This window comes from Stegodyphus dumicola, chromosome 1, assembly GCF_044657685.1.
Source record: "Stegodyphus dumicola isolate Sdum_Otavi_A_Nest chromosome 1, ASM4465768v1".
NCBI lineage: Eukaryota > Metazoa > Arthropoda > Arachnida > Araneae > Eresidae > Stegodyphus > Stegodyphus dumicola.
Genome location: NC_140768.1, coordinates 77762261 through 77786969, shown reverse-complemented (window position 1 = coordinate 77786969; position 24709 = coordinate 77762261). Strand labels below are relative to the sequence as shown.

At 31.9% G+C, this 24709-nt stretch overlaps 1 protein-coding gene across 1 annotated transcript in view; it reads left to right on the top strand.

The window, feature by feature from the left end:
• The window catches only part of LOC118182147 (BRCA1-associated protein), a 97859-nt gene that overhangs the window by 36825 nt on the left and 36325 nt on the right, over positions 1-24709 (top strand). The window contains exon 7 of the mRNA XM_085816558.1: positions 21348-21413. Within this exon, the coding sequence (XP_085672684.1) occupies positions 21348-21413 (66 nt within the window). The remainder of the gene's footprint in view (positions 1-21347; positions 21414-24709) is intronic.

The window sequence follows — 24709 nt, the reverse complement described above, 5'->3', positions numbered from 1 at the left end:
ATCTTTCTTGGTCTTTAAAAATTGTTTCATTCAATGTCTACTTTTATTACTTCAAAAGAATTTGTTAAGATTATAAATAAATACCAATTAAAAGTAATTGTATCTCAAGCTGGAAAAAATTGTATGCATACTGATACCAAATTATTATGAAAGATATCTCTAAATCAGGCAGGTAGTTTAGAATGACTTAAATATTGCATTGTTTTTTACTTTATTAAGATTTAAATTGTTTGTCTAATCTGTGTTTTGATACTATGTGAATAAACTTTTCATGTAACTATTGCATGTATGTGTTTGTATAAGTTACAGTCAAAGTGAAAAATCCACTTAGTATTAATAATAACTATATCTTTGGTTAATGTGATAAATAATACAAAATAATAATGGCATTTACCAGCATATATTAATAAATATCAATGTAATTTGTGATTAATTAACCATAATAAACTAAAATCCAAAACTGTAACATAATGTTAAGCTGTGTGATGTGGAAGGAATTACATATACAGTACAAAGTCCGTAATCCGGACTCATCGAGACTTTGGTGATTCCGGATTAGGGGTTTTTCCGCATTGGAGATCATCAATTTAAATCTGGTAAGATGGCATGCAGAAATTATACAATTAAAAATATGAAACCGTAATTTATAAAATAAAGCGCAATTATGATCTAAAAGGTATCAAAATTTACAACAACAATAAAAAAAAAGCTTAATATTTATTTGTTTACTTTATTAAACATTTCTTTCAATGTAAGTTGTTTAAGTTGCTTCGATTTTTTGTGCTAATACTTCCTCTTTAATTCTATAAACAGACATAATTTCTTGTTCAGTTACAAAGTTCCACTGTCCAAGTCCTGTAATTGCTGTGTCGAGAATACCGACGAACTTGTCAATCAAAATTTTTTCGTTTCCAATAATATCTCTGTCACTTTCATCACTATCGAAAGCGTTATTTTCTGGATCTAGAACCATACTACAGATTTTGCCGTCCGTTGATTGATGATTGGGGCATTGTCGTTGCAATGAAAAACTTATGTTATATAATCTTTATTTATTACCGCTTCTCCACATTTCTTTACAAAATCCAATAACTGGAAAATTTCACCTTTAGTTTGCAATACCTTCGAATTCATGGCTATCATCTTCATCATCCTCAGCTTGAAATATGGTAGCTGGCCATAAATGATTTCAAGCATTTTTTACGTATCTGGAGACCCATCCTCCCACGATCTTGCGATATTCTACGCAACATTGACGTCTTGAATAGTTTTGCCATTGTTCAAGAAATTTAACATAGATTTTAAAACTGCTACTTTATATTTGCGTTTCAGCGCATGTACTGTTCCCATATCCATAGGCTGATTGACAGATGTACAATTTGGAGGGAAGAATAATACGGATACATTGTCTTTCACTAAAACTTTAAGTGAAATATGCACTGAACAGTGGTCAACAATCGGGACTATTTTTGAGTCATCAGGTAAACCAACCAAATTCAAATGTCGCCGAGCCTCGGGTATAAATAGATTTTCAAACCAACCATTATATTATTATTAATGATACCGCCTACAGCAGTTGCTTACCGGAAACCAAAACATGAGATTCATCGCCGCTTAACCGTGGAACTGGATGCCATCCACGGCAGTTGCTCTCGGGAGCCCCAACTTGAGATTCGTCGCCGCTTAACCTTGGAACAGGATGCCGCCCATGGCAATTGCTCACCGGGAACCACAACTTGAGATTTATCGCTGCTTAACCATGGAAAAACCAACATTGCCTGGAACTACGGCACTGAAGAGGCACTTAACACTGGGCGACACACATCGCAAAGAACATCTCCGAATGAGAACTGGAACAGCGCACAAGGAGGAATGGAAACAGGAACAAGAAGAACAAGAAGGGCTAAGCCAGAGCGATGCGAGATATTTATACATGAAGCAGACATGACATCATCTCACGCTAGCCAATCAGCTGTCGGCATGACCCAGCTTTCCAGATGACGTAACCTTGAGTTTCATTTTTGCATATTAATTAGGCTGGAACAGTACGTTCTTATTATTTCAAGGAGGAGAGATGATGCAGAAAAGGGGTTACAATAAGTCATATTTGTAACAAATGCCCCTCAACATCATCACTTCCAACCTGAAACAAACAAACAAACAAACAAAAACTGAATGCCAGTATTTTTATAAAATTCAAAACGAGAATAAATAAATATAAATGTAAGAATACACAACTCCATTCAATTCAAATTTTTTTCAAGATATTTTGGGGACGATATGCACATCTTATCCCATTTTTCAAAGTTCTACCATAATGCAAAAGTCCATAATGATACAAAATAATACAAAGGCATATGTATGATCATACATTCAATGCATTTACCCAGGGCTCTGGTCATTCACACAACATTCATTCTATACAATTTTTACATTATCTAATATTCATCATACTATGACTTACATCATCATTTTTTTTTTTTTTTTTTCAATCGTACAGTCCAAAAGAGTCAAAAATTGAAACATCTAAACCAAACTCTTAATTTAAAGTTAAATACACAAAAAAAGAAATTTTATAAGAAAATTTCTCCACAAAATCTTATTAAGTAATGTTTAGTCAGTGGTTTTTTAATGGGACCAGCCAGATTATCTTTGCTTGGAACATATTTTAGATAAAAAATTTCTCTATTCAGTAAGTCACGAATAAAGAATAGCTTCACATCTATATGTTTTGTCCTTGAGTTTTTAATGGGTGATTTTGTAAAACTTATAGTAGCCATGTTATCCGTAAACAATATAGGTTTTGAAACATAGTTACTTGTAATTTTAAACTGAATGCATTCATCCAAAATGTTTTTAAACCAAACCAATTATTTTGCTGATTCAGTCATGGAAATAAATTCAGCCTCCATAGTAGACAAACTCACTCCCCTTTCTTTAAATATACGCCAAGATAGATACAGGTGATTCTCCCAAAAAAGCTATTTGTCAAAAGCCAATGGACACCATATTGTCTCTGCTTGAATTCAGAGTCCAAATCTGAATATTGAGCTTCAGTTTCTTGCATACCAGTTTAAGTTTGTAGTGTCTGGTATTTGAAACATATCGTAAAAGTTTAAGTTATCCTTCCCAGTGAAATTTACCAGAATTGCTGTGAAACTGAGAAAATATATTAACAGCATAGGCTATATCTGGACGAGTACGATTGCAAAGAAACAAGAGGCATCTAAAACATTTCTATAAGGATAATTTATCATCTCAGTTGTTTTTTCTTGTGTACTCTGACTTTGAGTATTTCACACTTTTAACTATTGGGATGGAGGTAATTTGTATTTTAAAAGACTTGAATCAGTTAACTATGTCTTCTATATATAATTGCTGATGAATTAGGACGCTATTGTTCTCATATTCAAATTCTACACCCAAGAAATTTATTGTTTTACCCAAAATTTTCAAATCAAAATGTGAACTTAGAATTTTTAATATCCCTTTCCCTTTTCACTTTTTCCGAACACAACAATGTCATCAACATAAACCAACAGAATGACAAACTCTTTAAATTGACAGACACAATTACACCAATCAAACTTGGTAAACCCTAGGTTACATAGTGTTCTATCTAACGCATAGTACCATACCATAATTGTCCACTCTGATGCAGACCATACAAAGCCCTATCTAAACGACACACAAAAGTTTCTTTATCTCACTCCACAAAACCCTGAGGTTGGGGCATGTAAATTTCCTCAGATAAAGGAGCGTAGAGGTAGGCACTTTTTACGTCGCACTTATGTTTTCCCATCCAAGGTGTGCAACTAGGAGAAAGAAAAAGAGCCTTATTACTGAAAAGTTGACTACAGGTGAGTAGGTTTCATCATAGGTATCGTATTTAATTTGCTGATAACCCTGAGCCACCAAACGAGCTTTAAAACGAACAATGTTTCCAAATTTGTCACGTTTAATGTTAAAGATCCACCTGCAACCTAGTAGAGTCTTGTCTCCAGAAAGTGGAACAAGATGCCATATCTTATGTTTTCGCATGTTGGCCATTTCCTCTTCCATCGCCTCTATCCATTTATCCTTTTCTGTGGATTTCATTCCTTGGTTATAATTGTTCGGAATTGAAACCTTTAGTCAGCAGCTGTCTTGGGTATATGACGTTGAGGGAGTGCAGGTTGAGTCGATTTCACCACTATAAGTATTGCTTCCCTTGAAATCAAACAAAGTAGGATCATATTGAATATTATTCTCAGTGCAATACTTTTCCACATCATTTGGCTATCGTAGTCTTTGATTAGACCCTTTCTCGAAATAGTACACATCTGTACGAGTGCCGTCTGGCCTTGGAACAGGTTTATGAAGCCAAGTTACCTGTCTCAATGTGGACTGAGTGTCAGTGTTAGGTATAGAAGAGGGTACACTGGTATCAATTCTTTCCTCTGTTTCAGGGGAGTAGCCAACTGGAGTATCAATAGATTGGAACTCGACCCTCTCTTCAGATTCCAAATCAGGAAGGGTGCCTAGTGCAGCTCCACTGCAACTTCTCTGCATTCCAACTGACTCTTTAAAAGTAGCATTTGGGGCTTCTACTCCTTTTTATTCATTTTCCAACCAAATTTTGTACCCTTTTGTTCTTACACTGTATCCTATTAATCAGCCCTTCGTAGCTTTTAGATCAAGCTTAGAGTTTCTTTTAGCTTTTGGAATTTCCACATAGGCAACTGTTCCGATTGCTTTAACCCTTTGAAGGGCACCAGTATATAATATATACCGGATGTTTGCCAAATTTTTAACTGATAATTAAAAGAAGATTATGTATACGTTTTTAAGACCGGTATATAATATATACCGGTGCTCTACCGAGGGTACCTTGCCAATAGATGGCAGCACCAGGCTTTTCCTTCTCTGCTCTGTGAGATGACAGAATTTCTTTATATTGTTATAGTTTATGATGCAATAATTTGTTTATGATTAATTTATAAGTTGTTTAGGATTCAGTATTATGTTCATGAGTGTATGGAAAGTTTACTAACCCTGTCATAGGACTGAATACAAATATATTAGTTTAATTTTCTTTCTTGTTTACAATACTGAGTTTCTCATTCCTCTCTGTGTAGCTAAAATTTTAATTTCAGCACTCCACCCTTTCCCATGAGAAAGACTTGTCTGCCGTCAAAAAACGTTACACAACTGTAGATGTTAAATGTGACATTGTTAGGCCCCAAACACATCCGTTGTTTTGGGTTTTCCAAAATCTTAGAATGTAGCGAAAGTGACAGTTGACAGCAACAAATTTGTCACGCAGGGGTCATGCCATCTTCACAAAGGGACTGTGATAACATCATACAAAGGCAAAGCTCTAAAAGTACGGGAAATTGAAATGCACTTTAGGTCCATTTCTTAGTGCAATAGAGAAACTGCTGATTTGAAAGCGTGCTTTTATTCTTTAGGTCTTTATTAATTTCAGATGAGAGACTAAGGAATACAAGAAAAATTCTCCCCTTGGAATTAGGATACAAGTACGAGGTTTAGTCTTCACAGGTGGTGAATTAAGGGAAATATTTCTATGGCCAGTTTTAGATGCAGAACTGGCCATAGAAACTGGTTATCTTTGGAAGGGAAAAAAAGTGGCAAATATTTTAGTTTTTAAAGTTTTGATTGAAATAAGAGCTTTGAGGTGTATCAAATAATAAAATCGTTTAACAGCATAATCGAAAGTGCGTCTAGGTGGCGATTCTTGCTATCATAGCATGAAGTGTACTCTTTTTTTTTATCATCTAAAGCATTAAATATAATAACTTCAAAAATGCAACATATTTTTTCATACATAATTTTAAGCTTCAACAGAATTTTAAGTGTTTCATTTTTAATTTTTTTAAAAATTTTTTGTCTGAGTAACATCTTTTTGTAACGTTATACTAGCTCAGTTACAGCATGATGCGGTGCATGCAAATTTGCTAAAAGTTTTCATAAAATAATAATATTGAATTTAAATCACTTTAAAAATCTGTTTACCCATATTTGACATAATTATATTCAGCTGGGTGGCATCATCAAAGTGCGAAAAACATAAATTTTATTTTCTAATTTTAAATTTCTTTCAAAATTTAAAAAGTTTTTTGCCTTCAGTCTTGCATAACTGTACTCGAGCACACATCTTTGTAGATGCACATAAAAAGTTCGCAAAACTAGAGGAAAAAAACAAAAATTAACAATTGGCAGCTATGTGAGGAAAAAAGTATCATAGAGGGGCACCAGTATAAAATATATACTGGCCCTCAAATTTCAGGATTTCACTCTAGATTTTTTTTTTTTTTTTTAAAGTCTCAATTTTGTGTCCTAATTGTAATACATTCAAAACTTTACCGCAATTAAAATTATTTTATATACCACCCCTCAAAGGGTTAAGGTGACATACTGATGGTTTCCGCTTAGGGAATTCGAATGGGGTTTTATCTTGACCTTTATGACAAATTCTGTTAAATGAATATGCAAAATACATTACTGCATCTGACCAAAATTCAGGACTCGTACCACTGTCATGTAAAATTGCACGTACATTGTTGAGAGCTGTCTAATTGAATCTCTCACAAACTCCATTTCGTTCTGGAGTATATGTATCTGTAAATTCGTGCTTTACTCCATTTTTATTACAGTGTCCCTGACTATACCCTGAAGTGTCTTGAGATCTTTCAGCATGTGCCAGCCTTTCAAAGACTTCAAATACCTGGTTTCTCTCTACAATGGGGTACACTACCACATAATGAGAATATTCATGAATAAAAGAAACGAAATAACGTTCACTATTCCTACCTGGAATGTTAATACGTCCCAATACGTCAGAAAAAACCCTTTCAAGCTGTTTCTTCACTTGAATACCTTCTAAAGGTCTGTAGGAAATTTGTCTTTGCTTATTGATTTGGCAATGTCCACAAAATAAATTAGGTAAGTGCTTTAACACAGGAAGGCCTTGAACTGAATGTCTCTTACTAGTCCTGACAATAGCACCATAATTTATATGACCAAACTGATCATGCCATAATTCACTATTGTTATGTTGAACTAGATGCCTCAAATTTCACTGATTTGAACCCCTTTTTCACTACTTTCAGGAATATGTGATAATTACCTCCTATCAACTTAGCCTTAAAAATAGTTTCATTTTCATCATCAGTAATTTTAATTTGCCCATTTTTACCATAAAACCTTTCCCCTTGATATCCATCTTAGGTCCAGATATTAAATTTTGTCTTAGTTCAGGTGAGTATTAAACATCCTTAAACAAAATAATTTCATCCCCAAATTTCATATTAATAGTGCCTTTCCCATGAATTGGAAAAGTTGCCCCATCAACAGCTACCAGCATGTTCTCATTTTTCACAGGAGACAAAGTATTGTATAATTCATGATTTTTACAAAAATGATTAGATGTGGCAGTACCAAAAATCCAACTGTCATCATTTTCCTCCAAGTGGTTAACATTAGCTTGAGTTATGAAAAAGGACTTGGCATGAGAATTATTTTTGCCTTTACATAACTTGGGTTTAGACTTACGTTTAGGGAATGTTTTATTACTACTAGATACAGCTGAGGAAACAGAAGAAGCAGGCGATCTTGTTTCGATGCTGGGGTTCCTCCGAAACGAGAAGTTTTCATCAGTAATTCCACAAATGCATTAGCTCCTTGATCGTTAATGAATGTCATCACGTCTGCTACTTTTTTATCTTGTACATAAGGTGTTTTTTCAGTAGTGGGAGTTAACGGAGGCATCTGCTTCTCAGGGTTTTTCTTGACAAAATCTTCTTTTCTTCATTTTTTTTATTGCGAAGTTGATGCTTGAAATGAGCATTCAGAATTCTGGTCTGAAGGTCATCGTCATCAGAAAGATCATTTGGTGTCCTAAAAAAGGACTTTTTTCCATACCCGAAGGTACCAAAAACAGCAAACTATTAGAATCATAATAAAAGTCAAAAATCACTGCACTCACCGCCTATGGTACTGGGTCAGCTACTGCACAAAGATTGATGAGAAAAGGAAGGGCTAAACTAGAGCGATGTGAGATATTTATACATGAAGTAGACATGACGTCATTTCACGGCAGCCAATCAGCTGTCAGCATGACCCAGCTTTCCATATGACATAACCTCGAGTTTTGTTTTTGCATATTAATTAGGCTGGAACAGTCCGTTCTTAATACAATCAGTGGCAGTTAAAAAAAGTAGAAATAATTGCTATATCCCTTTAAAGTAAAAACTAAACCTTATGTAAAAATTAGAATTATTTCAAGGAGAAGAGATGATGCAGAAAAGGGTTTACAATAAGTCATATTTGCAACACGGATTACGGACTTTGTACTCTATTAGCAATTTTATTACCAATGAAATTTCTTTGGTGCAATGCTCTTCATATGATCTCTGAATTATATATATATATATATATAGTATATTAGCATATGTATATGCTCTCTGAATTTGAATGATATTGCAAATTAGTTAGCAATAATAATTTTTTATTTGTATACAATTAAATTTTCATAATTTTAATTTAAATTTGCTTTAGATTAGCTTTCTACGAATGATAGAATATTTGTTATATATATTTAAACAAATTTAAATTCTAAACAAATACGTATAAAAGTAAAAAGCAAATTTAAATTCTAAAAAAAAAAAGCCAAAATAATTTAAAGTAATTTTAAAAAAAAAATGTGCAAACATGTAAAAGATTTAATTCTCGAACTAATCTACAATATCATTTAAATTCAGAAGCATAAGCAAATCAAGTGCAAAATCTATTCATGAAAATAAATCTAATAATTTAATAAATTAAAATTAAATTAAACAATTTTTTAAAAAAATGCATATGTGAATGACCGTAGAGTAGGCAGGAGACAGACTTATCAAGGGGAAGTTGCCTCCAAACGTAACTCTCCAATCATTCAATTCGTGTTTCGTCATTCATGCAGGCAAGGGTAAAAGTCAAAACCAAAAGTAATTCCAATAAAGTGGTACCCTTAGAAATTAGCATTTAAGTATTAACATTTAAGAATTAAAGTTCAAAAAGGAAAATACTAATGAAGTCTTTTGAATAACAAGCAAGTAAAGTCAAGAATTAAACTTTTTCTTAAAAAATTAAATTTTTTAAAAATTAATTTTTTATAAAATAATAAAAAATCTAGAAACCAATGATTCTGTAAAAATACATTGGTTTCTAGATTTTTTTATTATTTTATAAAAAATAAAATTAATTTTTAAAAAATTTAATTTTTTAAGAAAAAGTTTAATTCTTGACTTTACTTGCTTGTTACTCAAAAGACTTCATTAGTATTTTCCTTTTTGAACTTTAATTCTTAAATGTTAATACTTAAATGCTAATTTCTAAGGGTACCACTTTATTGGAATTACTTTTGGTTTTGACTTTTACCCTTGCCTGCATGAATGACGAAACACGAATTGAATGATTCTACTCTACGGTCATTCACATATGCATTTTAAAAAAATTGTTTAATTTAATTTTAATTTATTAAATTAGTAGATTTATTTTCATGAATAGATTTTGCACTTGATTTGCTTATGCTTCTGAATTTAAATGATATTGTAGATTAGTTCGAGAATTAAATCTTTAATACATTCTAAAATACATTGGTTTCTAGATTTTTTTATTATTTTATAAAAAATTAATTTTTAAAAAATTTAATTTTTTAAGAAAAAGTTTAATTCTTCACTTTACTTGCTTGTTACTCAAAAGACTTCATTAGTATTTTCCTTTTTGAACTTTAATTCTTAAATGTTAATACTTAAATGCTAATTTCTAAGGGTACCACTTTATTGGAATTACTTTTGGTTTTGACTTTTACCCTTGCCTGCATGAATGACGAAACACGAATTGAATGATTCTACTCTACGGTCATTCACATATGCATTTTAAAAAAATTGTTTAATTTAATTTTAATTTATTAAATTAGTAGATTTATTTTCATGAATAGATTTTGCACTTGATTTGCTTATGCTTCTGAATTTAAATGATATTGTAGATTAGTTCGAGAATTAAATCTTTAATACATTCTAAAATACATTGGTTTCTAGATTTTTTTATTATTTTATAAAAAATTAATTTTTAAAAAATTTAATTTTTTAAGAAAAAGTTTAATTCTTCACTTTACTTGCTTGTTACTCAAAAGACTTCATTAGTATTTTCCTTTTTGAACTTTAATTCTTAAATGTTAATACTTAAATGCTAATTTCTAAGGGTACCACTTTATTGGAATTACTTTTGGTTTTGACTTTTACCCTTGCCTGCATGAATGACGAAACACGAATTGAATGATTCTACTCTACGGTCATTCACATATGCATTTTAAAAAAATTGTTTAATTTAATTTTAATTTATTAAATTAGTAGATTTATTTTCATGAATAGATTTTGCACTTGATTTGCTTATGCTTCTGAATTTAAATGATATTGTAGATTAGTTCGAGAATTAAATCTTTTACATGTTTGCACATTTTTTTAAATTACTTTTAATTATTTTGGCTTTTTTTTTTTAGAATTTAAATTTGCTTTTTTACTTTTATATGTATTTGTTTAGAATTTAAATTTGTTTAAATTTAAATTTCATTCCTTGCAGCAATGACGCAAAGCATATTTAATTAAATATGTATTTAAATTTAATTTTTTAAATTAAATTCAATTTATTCTTATGAAACATATTTGTTATATATATATATATATGCATACAGTCTTTTGCAAAAAAATTGAAGCACCATGAAGGAAGTGGTTGTTTGTGATGAAATTGAATAACTATATAGCTCATACACACATAATAAAGTGATTAAAAAGTCAAGGTCATAGTACCTGTTCATGGCTTATAATCACCCATTGAGTGTTCAAATTACTAGTTGGTCAAACTGCCCCTGGCAGCGATGCATGCTTGAATTTGTCAATGCAAGGAGTGGTAGAGGTTCCTAATGTCATCCTACGATACATTCATCAGTTGTCGCTCCAGATCTGTAATATTTTGTGGTGTTTGAATCTGGAGGCCTACCATGTCCCAGACATGCTCGACTGGTGAAAGGTCTGGTGACCTTGCTGGCCAAGGAAGAGTATCAACCGCATGGAGACAGTCCAAAGATATGTGAGCGGTATGTGGCCTGGCATTATCTTGTTGGAAAATTGCTCCTGGATGATGTTCCATAAAGAGCAAAGTAACTGCCTGCAGGATGATATCAACATATTGTTAAGCTGTTAAAGATGTACGGAGGATGACTAAAGATGACCTGCTGTCATAAGAAATAGCATCCCCCACTATTACACCAGGAGTTGTATTGTTAAATAACTGATAATTAGGTGTTTTATACTTTTTAAACTTTCTAGGTGCTGGACACACTAACTAAAAATCAAAATAAATCATATGAACAATCATATCATAAGACCAATCGTATAATGGTAATGAGTTAGTACAATAGGGCATGTTGTGAAGCCCACTAGGGAAAAATAATAATCCAAATTTCAATAAAAACTCCTTGTTTCTTAAAAGCCTCATGGCTCAAACAAATGGAGGGACATGACAGACCACCCAAAAAATATATACATAAGATAAATAAATGCAATAAAATTATAAGACAAACACATTTATTAATTTCTTGAATAATTCTAACATAAGTGAACTGGGTAAACTGATCAGTTCCCTACCATAATAATACTAAGCAAAAATAACAAAGAATACCACACCAAATTACACCTTACAGTAATTAAGAAACCTTAAGATGAAAATAACACTCATTCTCATTCCAAAATTAACATAGTCATATTAATTTGTAAGTTACTAATTTTGACATACAATAGCATAATGACATACAATAATTTGTAAGTTACTAATTTTGACATACAATAGCTCACTAAATTAAGCTGGTAAACAAATCTTTAAACCTTTATTTACAGACTTTAAATAACTGGTAATTAACTCAAGCTTCTCAAATCACCTCTCAGTTTACAATATATTACAAATTATTACTACTTAATTTTCGGTATATTTACATAATTTAACATTACTTAATTCAGGAATATTTGTAAATAGAAAAAACAAGATATAAAAAAAATCATCACTCACAGGGTGAAGTTCCATACATCAAACTCCTATTTCTTTGGAGTGCCATCATTGATGGGTAAATACAGAGTTTTAATAGTTCAACAGATTGTCCAGCTCATTTCGTTGACTCGAAGTCAGGAATTCGATCATCGAATGATTAATACAGAGTTTTAGATAGTTCAACAGATAGTCCAACTTATTTCATTGACCTTCAAAGAAATCCACATAACCCAAATCGTGCTGCTTGCCGGATGTAGGTCAATGATACATACTGCTATCAAGAACACTTCAATTAAGTCAAAACCCCAAGAAAAATACTGCTATGAGGCAGCTTCTTTTAAATCAGGAACGCTAATGCTTCAATAAAATCAAGACCCAAGGAAAACACAAGGATGCTTCTTTTAAATCAGGAACAGTCTTTATCAGGAACACTTCAGTAAACCAGGGAAAAACGCCTTGAAAGGACCTAAACTGGAAAGGCACTAGGCAAGATAAACAAGGAACCCACTGGTATCTGCATCACCTCGAAAATAAATTAAATCTCTAATTAAAGTTCTCGGAAAAGTGTAATAAAGAAGCATCGAAGCTATATTTTGCGTAGAGCACTTTTTCTCAAGCAAAATTCTCATCAGCTGAAAGCTGAGAGAAATTCAAGTCTGCAGCCCGCTGGTACACGCCGCTCCCGAGAGTAAGACCCGCAAGGGGTCAAGCCCCCACACTCTTTTTCTCCCTTTTTCTTTCTTGCTCAAAATCAGAATCTGAATGACTTCTAACATGGTGCAGGCACCAAAGTAAACTCTCCTCTGCGCCCCCCAAAAATTTCATAGGCCTACAAAAAATCATCAAATTAAATCTTACCAATGCCAGAATTTTACTTTATCTTTAACTGAGAAGATTCCACCCCCACGGTGAATCAAAAACCAGAAAAATCTGACAATGAAGCCAAACATCTGTACTCACAACGCAGGAAAGTAAAGTGTCCCCCCCAACTAACAAGCGGAAACTAAGCTATAAGAAAGTCCAATTACCTAAGCTTACTGAAAGAAACATTGCAAATCTAACAAAGCGAAAGCAAGACGATTTTTGTTTCAAATGCCATTAGTAAAAAGGCCACCAGCGAAGAAAGCGACAACACAACTGGTAGTAAAAGGCCTACTCCAGGCCTTTACTGGTAGTAAAAGGCACCAGGTGGCTCTTCCAACCGTTTCCTGTCTTTGTTTACACTACAGTCTCAAGAATAACGAGCCAAATAAAGCCCTAACAACTTAATACTCTTTTTACCAGATTAAAATATACATGAGTACAAATAAAAAAAAAAAAAAAAACTAGAATAATGAAACTTAAAACAAACATTAATAATTAAAATTCGCTACATAACAATATATGTATATTTCTTATTTATAAGATACATCCATTATTTATTACATCATATAAATTACATAACATCCAAGCATCTTAAGGTGACAAAAAAATTGCAAACACATTACATTACAAATGCAATAATTTCACATTTCTAATAAACGGCAAATTGGAAAAATATTATGCTAAGGTCTAATTTGAAGAGGGAAATCAGTTCTCATCTGCTATACACACATACCTGAGTTGCCAAATAAATGCATTGTCATGATTACTGGTTGCCTGATTTGATGATATAGCTTTGTGAATCGCATGATTCACATGTAAATAATCAGAAAGTATCGGAAATAATGCTTGTTTTGGCCTATCAGTATATTAAGGTAATTACACAGAGGTAAGATTGAATTATTTAGAAATGGTTTGGTAACCAGTACTGTGTCATTTCATCTGGAATTAATTTTAGATAATTATTTTGCAGATAAAAGAACTGCAGCTTAAACATACTACTTTTTTAGTGCCTGAGAAAAGCACTTCTACTTGAAAGTTAGGGCTTTTATGCCATTGATATGGAAGTAAAAAGCTATGCAATTTATTATTATTATGAAGAAACTGGTTTTCTGACTTGAGATGCTTTGCTCTTTCAAATAACAATTATGTATTTAAATGCCCAAATAATGTGTTCAGTTTTAAATATAATGCATTCATAATTAACAAATCGCTAATAAAAAATTTCTCGCTATTTGCCAATTTCAGCCTGATTGCATTTGCATTCAAAACTTTTACGACTTGCGCCAAATGTTAAAATCTTGAAGTTCATTCATTCATTTATTCATTATGTGTTAGCCAAAATATCACATTTATGATACGACATGTCCGGCTCGATGATACTTATCCCAGAATGGGCTCATGACGTTGATTAGTCCGGACGGGTAAGTGGGGAGGAGTCGGAGATGGAAAGAGGGAGGTGATAGCAGGACGTCACAGGTTGAGGAGGGACTTTGGACTTGGTTTTCGGTATATCTAGAAGAAGAGCCTATCAGGTGGCGCCATCAATCAGAATCTTTAGAACTAGAAGGTAAAACTCGTAAAACATCTTACCGAGAAAATAGGAGAAATTACAAGTTCATTTTCAGCATTTGCTCTACCATTCCCAAAGCAAGTAGAACTTTTTCTTGTGGAGATTCAATTTTCTTGCATTTTTGCACAAATTCTAAGAATTTGAGAGCAATCAACTGTAGACTTTCATCCATCGTAATATCCCTCTTTGCAGGTGTAGCATCTGAGTGGGATTTTGATGGCAGATTTTCATCTTTCGAAGCTGGGAATTCAGACAACAGAGGCGATGTTTCTGATAAAGCGCTGGATTCAATTTCTTCTTAGTAGTAGCTTCACGAATTTTTGGCTGAAATTCGCACATCTTCAATGTCACTATATGTTCCTTTTTGCAGTTCGTGCATGTAGGTTTCTGATCTTTAGGAAGTTTGCAGGTGTAGGTCAGGTGACCCTGTCCGCACTTGAGACATCTTGGCGCATTATAACAGAAAATTTGGCCATGGCAATAACGCTGGCATCTAAAGCATATCATCGTGCTTCAGTTACTTCGGAATCTTCGGAACTTGACCCGGAGATCTAGTAGCATTTTCCTTCTGTAAATACTCCTGCCTTCGTCATTGCTCTTGAATGAAAATCAAAGAAAACTGGGAGCTTTACTTCTTTTCCCTCGATTTTCCTTGTAAACTGCAAGACGCTGAGTACAGGAAATACAGTTCAGTTTTAATTTCTTCAACAACTGAGTCTTCTTGTAGGTCACGGATAACAACTTTAAGATTTTGTTTCTTTCTTCTGCCTAAATGTGCTAAATTGCACCTCATCCTTCATGAGCATAGCTAATGCTCTGTCTCTTTGATCGATCGAGTTAAAAATCAGAGTAATTTTGTCTCTAGTCAGGACACCGACGTAATCCATAATGCGGTGTTTATTGAACTCCATTTCATGTCTGGTCTTAGACAGATAATCGGAGGAGGTCTTTCATTTTTACCATCAGTCTTATTCGCCGTGTCATGCGAACTATCGGTAACTTCTTTATCCGCTTTCTCAACACAGTCCATGGGCAAAGGAGCAGGAGCTGTAGTAAGTGCTTCAAAACTATTCTTCGTGACTGCCTTGGAAGTCGAGACAGCAACAGGAGTCGTCTTGGTATTGGATTTCATCGGTTCCGCAGCCGGAGCAGTGATAATCTTTGCTACTTTGGTCGGAGTTTTCTCACTCATCATTTTTAGGCTTATCAGGTTTGAGAAACTGCTTTCTCTTCCTTTCAGTTTGCCTTCTAGTAAATTCCATCACCACCGGATCACTCTTTGGATAATCCTTAAAGTAATCTTTTTCATAATATTACTCAGCAGCACAATGTTCCCTTAACATTATAGCATAGCATAAAAAGTCTTTTCAGCTTTGCGCAGTGCCGATTTCAGAGGCTTGCCGTTTCTTAAAAACATCTACTTTATGTAGAACTTCAAAAATCTCTTTGATGTCAGGATCATCAATTTCATGACCAAACGATTGAAGAATAGCATAAGCTTGGTTGACAATGACCGAACAATGTGCATTAGGCATAGCGAAAATGCGAGACGGGACGTACGTCTGAAAAAAATCACGTGGTAAGAACCAGATCGCAGCGTAGAAGCAGACAACCTTCCCTCATGAAGGCATTCCCTCGAATGATCTTGAAGTTGCTGCACAATATCTACTTAGTTGTGTTGCCTTCGGGCAAAACGATCTGCTGAAGAGACCTATAAGTTATGAAGGCAAATGAACTTATGGATTTGATCTGATTCAGATCAAAGGGATTATTAAGAAGACAAATGGCTGTTTTTCTATATGTACTGAGGAATGGGACTCTTTGCCATCAGGGTGTTTCACCGTCAATACATATTTTTCTTTACATGACTGTATTATATCTTGATGTATTATATTAATTTAGTTTAATAATTCTTCTTACCTATTGTATATTTAAGATATATTTTTCTTTATATGCCTATATTATATCTTGCCATATTGTATACCTCTGGCTGTCTTAAATTTTAAAAGGGAAAAAAAAAAAGAAACCTTTTGCAATTTCTTGCAAGTACTTTAAATAAATCTTGTAAAACAACTTTATAAATTTTTGTCATTTAAAGAGCTAGATAGTTTGTTAACATTTACAGTTCAGCAAATTCCTCGTATTAAAAGCATAAAATATTTTTGTATACAATTTTATACAAATACATCATTATGCATAACAGGTTAAGAGAGTAATGTGCTGACAAGATTCCAAAATAATTCCATTTTCAATTCACATTTCATAAAAATGTGAAATTCCTGCTTGCATGAGTGATGTCTCTGAACTACAGATTAAATTTCAAAACATTTTGACAAATCATGTAAAAATTGCACCTGCAGAATTTTGAAATCGATAATATACCTTACCCGAGGTTTAGCTGCAGTTTTTTTTATACTAACATATTTTTCTATGTGTAATTCCGTTATATTTGATATTTGTAAACAACTGTGCGATTTCTTTATATCTCATATTTGTAAACAACTATATATATTATAAGCAACCTTTATAACAGGGTTAGGCAATGCGGTGCCCTGATTTTTAATGCACCCTCGCTGGACTAGTGTAAATGTACGATAGCCAGAGCGATTTACTTACTCTTGTCAAACGGTGATATACAGCAAGTACTGTCTGACCACGTATTCCAGATCTATGTAAACATCCAGTTTGGGGCGGAAGTGGGCACATCTATCAGTTATGTAGGGGTGAGTGCAGTAGCCCGGTAGACACTAAATGTCCCCTAACCTTCAATTTCACCCACACCCCTTTGACCTTCGAGAGGGAAAAATACCCGCGCTTTTCGCCCACACCCTTCAATTAAACTGACCCATCTTGGCCCTCAGCCAAACTGCTCTTGCTAACGTGGTTAGACAGTAGTCAGTTGAGTTTAGGATTGTGCGTAGATTAGCAGTTTGCTAACCTTGAGCGTATCTAATAACACGCACATATGTTTTGTTAGTGTGTGATCGTATTTTGAATAGACCACGAGTAGACCGTGCATTTAAAACTACCAAGTAATCCGAAATAATTCTTTTCTTTCAAAACCCTTCATGGATAAATGTAAAAGAAAAAGAACATATTATTTTAACAATGAATGGGAACGTCTATATTGTTTCGTTGATTACAAAGGGAAGTGTATTTGTTTGTTGTGTAATAATAGTGTTGCGATTCCCAAGAAAAGTAATATTGAACGACATTTTAAGACCGTTCATACCTATTTTAATAGTGACTATCCAATGAACTCTGAAATTAGAAGGAAAAAAAAATTATTTCTTTAAAATCTTCAATAACCAAAGTTTTTTTACTAAACCACTGCAACAACATAAAGCAGCAACGATCGCATCATATAAAATATCGCATTTGCTAGCTAAGAATAAAAAACAATTTACAGATGGAGAATTAAGTGAAAGAAGCCATGTTAGAAGCTGCTGATTCACTTTTTGAAGAATTTAAAAATAAAAAGGAAATAGTTTCAGCTATAAACACGTTGCAGTTATCAGCATGAACTGTTACTAGAAGAATTGAAGTAATTGCGGAGAATTTGGAGGCAGAATTAGCAAATGATATGGAAAATTGTATTTTCTTTTCGCTACAGATGGATGAATCGGCAGATGTGACAAATATATCACAATTAGCAATTTGCGTGAAGATGGTATTTTCTGATTTTACAAGAAAAGAAGAATTCCTTAAAGTTCTGCCAATAAAGGGAAGCACCAGAGGAGAAGATATCGTTTCTACTTTTAAAAAGTATATAACAGATGTAAAATTACCTGTACAAAAGTTATCGTCAATTACAACAGACGGGGCACCAGCGATGACTGGTAAGAAAAAAGGATTTATTGCCTTATGTAGACAGGATTCCTTATTCCCGAAATTTATTTCTTATCATTGCCTCATACATCAGGAAATGTTATGTGCAAAAACAATCGGTTTTCAATACGTATTTATGATAGTAACAAAAATTATTAATTCCATAAGATTGGGAGCTATGCAACACAAATTGTTTAAATTACTTTTAGAAGATGAGGATGTTCAGTTCACAGATCTTCTTTTACATACTGAAGTGAGGTGGCTGAACAGAGGTAAAATACTTGAGCTATTTATCATGCTTTTGCCACAAATAAAGGAATTTATTGCATCAAGAGGCGAATTTTACGAGCAATTAGAAAATAAGGATTGGCTAATCGACCTCGGATTTCTGACAGATATAACGGCAAAGTTGAATGAATTAAATTTAAAAATACAAGGGAAAAATCAGCATATTGCTGACATCATGATTAGTGCAGTAAATGCATTCAAATGCACAAGTTAGTGTTGTTGAAATCCCATCTATTGAAAAAATCATTATCACATTTCCCAAATATAAAATATACTGTTGAGAGTTTAAATTTGAATAATGAAAATTTTACTGCTACATCATATTTAGAAATTATAGATAAGCTAATAGAAGAGTTTTCTTCTAGATTTGAAGATTTTGCAGCATTAGAACCCGTTCTAAAATTTTTCATAAATCCATTCAATGTTACTGAAGATGATGTCCTTGAAATAGTTTAAGTGTATTTCGAGCTTCATAATATCGAAGACCTAGAATTAGAAATAATAAACTTGCAAAATGATATTATTTTAAAAGCACATAGTAATGATAAAATGTTTGGAACGTAGTCGATGAAAATAAGTATCCTATTTTAATAAAATGTACGCTAAAAATTTATTTGTATTGTGCAACAACATACAATTGCGAGTCTTTGTTCTCAAATATGAAATATCTGAAATCAAAATACCGAACAAAGCTTAATGACTCGCATTTAGATAATTGTTTAAGGACCGGGAACTCTAAATATATCCCCAATTATAAGAAATTAGCTGAAAATATGGACACCCAAGTTTCACTGAATTATATGTGTCATTATGTATGACACCAACAAAATAAAGTTATAAAAAATCTGTTTTTTTTTAATGCCTATTTATACCTGTTGATTATCTGTAAAATATGCACCCTCAGTGATTTTCAAATTTAGTATTGCGCCCTTAAGGACAAACAGGTTGCCGACCCCTGCTTTATAACATATACAAAAGGTAAACACAATTATTAAAATAAATAAATTTAATATGTCGAGATATGATAATCATGTAAAGAAAAATATATCTTGACAGCGAATCAGCCTGACGGCAAAACGGCCATGGTGAAATTGTGGGGTCAAAAAGTTCTAGACCCCTTACTAAATATTATTACAAAAAATATCTGTAAACAATTTTAAGACTTTTGTCTGTTATGCTGTCTTTTGCAGATCCACATAAAAACTGGAGCTAATTAAATAAATTAAAGGGGAAGAGGATCTCTGATAGATCCTCTAAAAATTAGTTTATTGTAAATAAATACAGTAAAAGTAAGGAAAATGAGAAAATTTTGTTGCTTCAACCATATATACGAATGAATACAGCCATAATTTTTGTGTGTTTCCAAATGTATGAAATTAATTATTTTTCTCTAAATTTGTACAATTAAAATTGATAAAAATAAATTATTTTTATAATTATTGGCTGTGCTAGGTAAAACATATTACATTTATACTGTTGATAAATATTATTATTAATGATATTAATAATAATAAAAAGAAACCTACTCTTTTTTTTTTTTTTTTAATACCTCAAATTGTATTTTAGTCATGATGAGTTCAAAACAGATCTTCATATTAAGCATTTTCATAAGAGGTTCTTTAATATTAGAATCTGTAACAGCTTTTAAAATTATTAATCCTTTGAGTACTGAATTATTTGAAAATTTTTGCCCATGTTACGGATTTAATTTGTTGCTATATGGATTAATATGTATATGTAAAAGTAATACATTTTATTTGGAATATACTTATATTGGTGATATAAATATATTTTGGAAACAGCATTTTAGTTTCAGCACTGATTACTGTGGACGAATCAGACTCGTCCACTGTAACTTTGCCCAAATAAGCAGATGACGAGTCTCGTTCTTCAAATGTACCCAAAGGGTTAATTAACCAAATTAACAATAATTCAATTTGCAAATTTTAAAATTTGTGTATTGAATTATTGTGTATTAAAATATTTAGAATATTACAGTATACTGTTAAATCTGTGCATTAAATTTTTTAAAGAACAATTTTATAGTGAACTGCATTTAAATTTCATCTGCATGGGCATCTGTTTTTAACTTGTACTTTTGTCATTCAAAAAAAATATATATATATATATATATGAGGTGTTTTCTCTTTATTTAATTGCGTGAATCATCAGAAGCTTAGTCGCTGACTTTATGTGATTATGGACGCTTTGGGTATTTTTGAGAGATGTATTTTGTGTTGTATATGTGGGGGTGTCCATGTGAATGGATCGTGGAAAAGATCTAACTTAAAGTTATGTAAGATCTATAGATAACCTGATGTAGTAAAATTTTTCAAGCTACAGAGACATGGGCTGTTTATCTGGCCAGAATGCATGAAATTGCCATAGTAAGAAAATCTTTCTGCCAAAGCCAGAACAAGACCTTGGGATGAATATCCAGTGAGATGGATCAGTTGTGTTGAAAATGATGTAAGCATTTTAAATGTTAAAAACTGGAAAACAGTTGCCAAAAGCAGAGATGCCTGAAGACCAGGGCCTGCCCTGGGCTGTCGAGCCAATGAAGAAGAAGAAATGTACAAAATATGTGAATAAATAATGTTTAATAAATGAGTTATGCTTGAATGTATAAATAAATAATTTCTGTAAATAAATAAATAATATTTATTTATATCTAGATACATATTTATATATTTATTTTATTATCTATCAACAGGAAGCTTGCCTTCCTTTACCTGGCCATACAGAATTGCCAACATGCCCTGTCTGCTTAGAAAGAATGGTAAAATTTTCTTGTCATTGTTCATAAGAATACTGTATTTAAAATTGCTTAAAGTAGAATATGTAAATAATTTTAGTGAAATAATATCTATTATATTGTAAAAATTTTAATTTTAGTTTTTAATTTTTGTACTCGAATAGGAATTTGTTAATTTTTGTACTTGCCAGAAAGGATGAAACTTGTTTTCTGTACTCCTTAATTGTTGAATTTTAAGGCTTTAAGTAATTACCTTCTGATGAATAAAGCATTAAAATATGAACAAACAATATGCAGATTAAAAAGTTTCATAATTTTAAAAAAATCAATTTCAAATTAAACTTTAACTTCAAATTGCTTAATACCTAGTACAAAAGGCTTTATTAGTTGCACATAATTTTCTTAATCTAATTTACAGTTAAAATGTTTCTTAAATTTCAGCACGGTATAATCTTTTTATTAAAAAATTTCATATTTAGAAAAAATAAAATTTCAATCTTAAGCAGCTTAAAGGCTTGATTTATATTTTGTAGTCTATTGTAGTGTTAAAAAATTTTTACTTTAAAAATACTTGTTTAAATATTACATTGTAAAAATTTATAATTATTTTTTGGTACATTTTTAAAAATATACTGTATGTAATTTTAAGGGGCTGTCAGTTGTAAAATGTGTTAATTTTAATGTCAGTAATTAATGGGTTACTTTGATTCTAAAAAATCAACAAATATAATAAAATGCTTTAATAAGTATTCATAATTTTTTTATCATAGAATTCAGATCGTTGATGACTGTAGTGCTTAATTATTAGTAAGTGTATTATTCACGACTGCTTCTGAATTGGAACTAGAATCTTATTCTCACTCATTAATATTTTGATCAATATGAAGTCAGAATTAGCTTAACATTCAAGTTCTGATTCTTCTAATGTCATTTCAAATTAGAAGAAATAATCAAATTCATCAGTGGGATAGTTTTCATTTTAAGATGCCACTGATTCTGAAACACATTTTGTTTTTGAAACATTAATATAAGGAAAACCAAGTCTTAGAACTGATAAAGTATGTTACTTTATTTATATGAGGAGTGTTTAAATTTTTAGACTAATTTATTTGTGAAAGATAAATGTCTGAAATTATTTTCTCATTTTCGAAGTAGTTTTCTTGACTTCAGTACTGTAGTAGAGTAAAGTGATCTTTTAAGTATTGGATTTTTGCATAAAAAAAAAGTTTTGTCACAGCCTTCAAACCATTCCTGAATGGCATCCTTGAAATTATCATCACCACCATGCCGTAATTCATTAAAATGCTGTTCTAATTTTTGAAAAGAAAAGAAGTAACTTGAGACCAGGTCTGGTGAATATTGTTGATGAAGGAAAAGTTAAAATCAGCATTGTTAAATAGAAGTCTGGGAGGTTTAAATGTTTATGCTGGTGCATTGTCATGCAAAAGAAATACTTTTCTGTATAGCATTTTACATTTATGGTTTGTCAAAGTTGAGCCAATAGGTTAGCATAATAAATACTTGTTTTCATAGTGTGTATATGTCTTATAATCAATTTACAGTGATCCCTCTTCATTGTAAAACATAGTACCTAAGTACTAGTGATGGAGCCATGATTCATTTATTCACTAGCCATGAATGAATGTGAATAAACATTTTCATCATTCCGTATTATGAAGGGCAATTCTTGAGAACACCTAATTTGATGTTCATTTTTGGTATCAACATTTTGGGTATCATTTGCTGCAGACTTTTCATGGATAGATGTAAGCATAGATTGCAAGCTTACATTGAAAGTATTGAAGTAGTATTCGAAAATACTATGCTTACTTTTATCCAAGAATTCAACCATTTAATGGTGCTCAGTATTTTAAAATATTAGCAGACATCACTGACAACATTTAACAACCTTTTAAAAAATTAATTAACCAATTTGTTGTGTTTGCAGAGCATGTTATTAATAGGAATGATAGTTAATATGCTAAAAATGTTTTAAATTTGAACACTGTAGGGATTACATTTACTTCTATGAATAGCTACAGCAGTGTAGATACATTAGGCAGCCAAATTTTGAAGATTTGCATTCATCATAATAATTTTCTATACCTGTTGTATTATCTGTAACTTTATAGTATTGCCTCTATACAGCATGTACTATTAAGAAATACGGTGATCAAATTCTTAAAATAAAATAATAGGAGGATATTTTTTTTTTGAAAATCTATATATTATTCTATTTTGCATTCAAATTCTAGCTCTTTTATGCTGCAGATGAGTATGGAATTAATGTAATGATTAAAGATATGTTCTGTGGCAAGTTTCCATCAATATTCATAGTTGCAGAGAAAGAAAACTTTTTTATATCTCTTCAGATGTCATTATGGAATCTAATTTTGTTATAAATTTCTTATTATTGTGCTGCCTACCAGTGAAGTAAGAGAGCATTCTGGAGTGGAACGTCTGGATTTCAAATAGATTCAGATTAAATATCAGGCTGTGTGATTTACGAATATTTCTGCATCACATTAAGCCTAGAAGAGGGGAGATTCTATTTTTGATGTTATATTTAATATGGAACAGGTTTTTAGCAGTCACAGCCATCATCAAAATTCTTGCATGTCTGCAATGAATTTTGACAAGATGAAAAGAATCACAGCTTTTTCCTGTGAACTTATATCAAACTTTGAAGACTTCATGAAGAAAAATCAGCTGGCTGTTCTCATTTACTCCTGTTTTTATGGAAAATATTATTGAACCATATATTAATATATATGTTCTTTAAAATAAAAATATTCAGATTCATAGTTTAACTTTCTATCTTGGTTTCAAAATATTAGGAGGATATATTTTTACATTCTGGAATCAGGTGATGGTAAAAATATATATAAAACATCTATATGTAAAAGTTCTTTTATGTATATTATATGAATATTTTCTGAGAGGAAAATCATGTTACATTTACACTGAGATCAAGGGTGTCATATGTGAAGGAAGTTTAAAAAATTATTGGGTAATTTTTAGTTTAAAAACATCATTAACAATGTATTCTTAAAATAATTTCATGTGATAAAGAACCAGAACTTTTTCTTACCGCTTTATGAATGTCATTTAGGGAAGGTAATCAAAAAACCAAAAGTTAAAAAATATAATTATGAAATACAGTACAAAATCCAGATGTCCATTATCCGAGATGATCTATAATGCGGACCTCAAAGCAGACAAACTTTTTTTTCGCGTAAAGAATGCGCATGTATACATTACGTGCATTACACATGCACGTGTTAAAAGAAATGTTTCATAAAGTAAACAAATATTAAGAT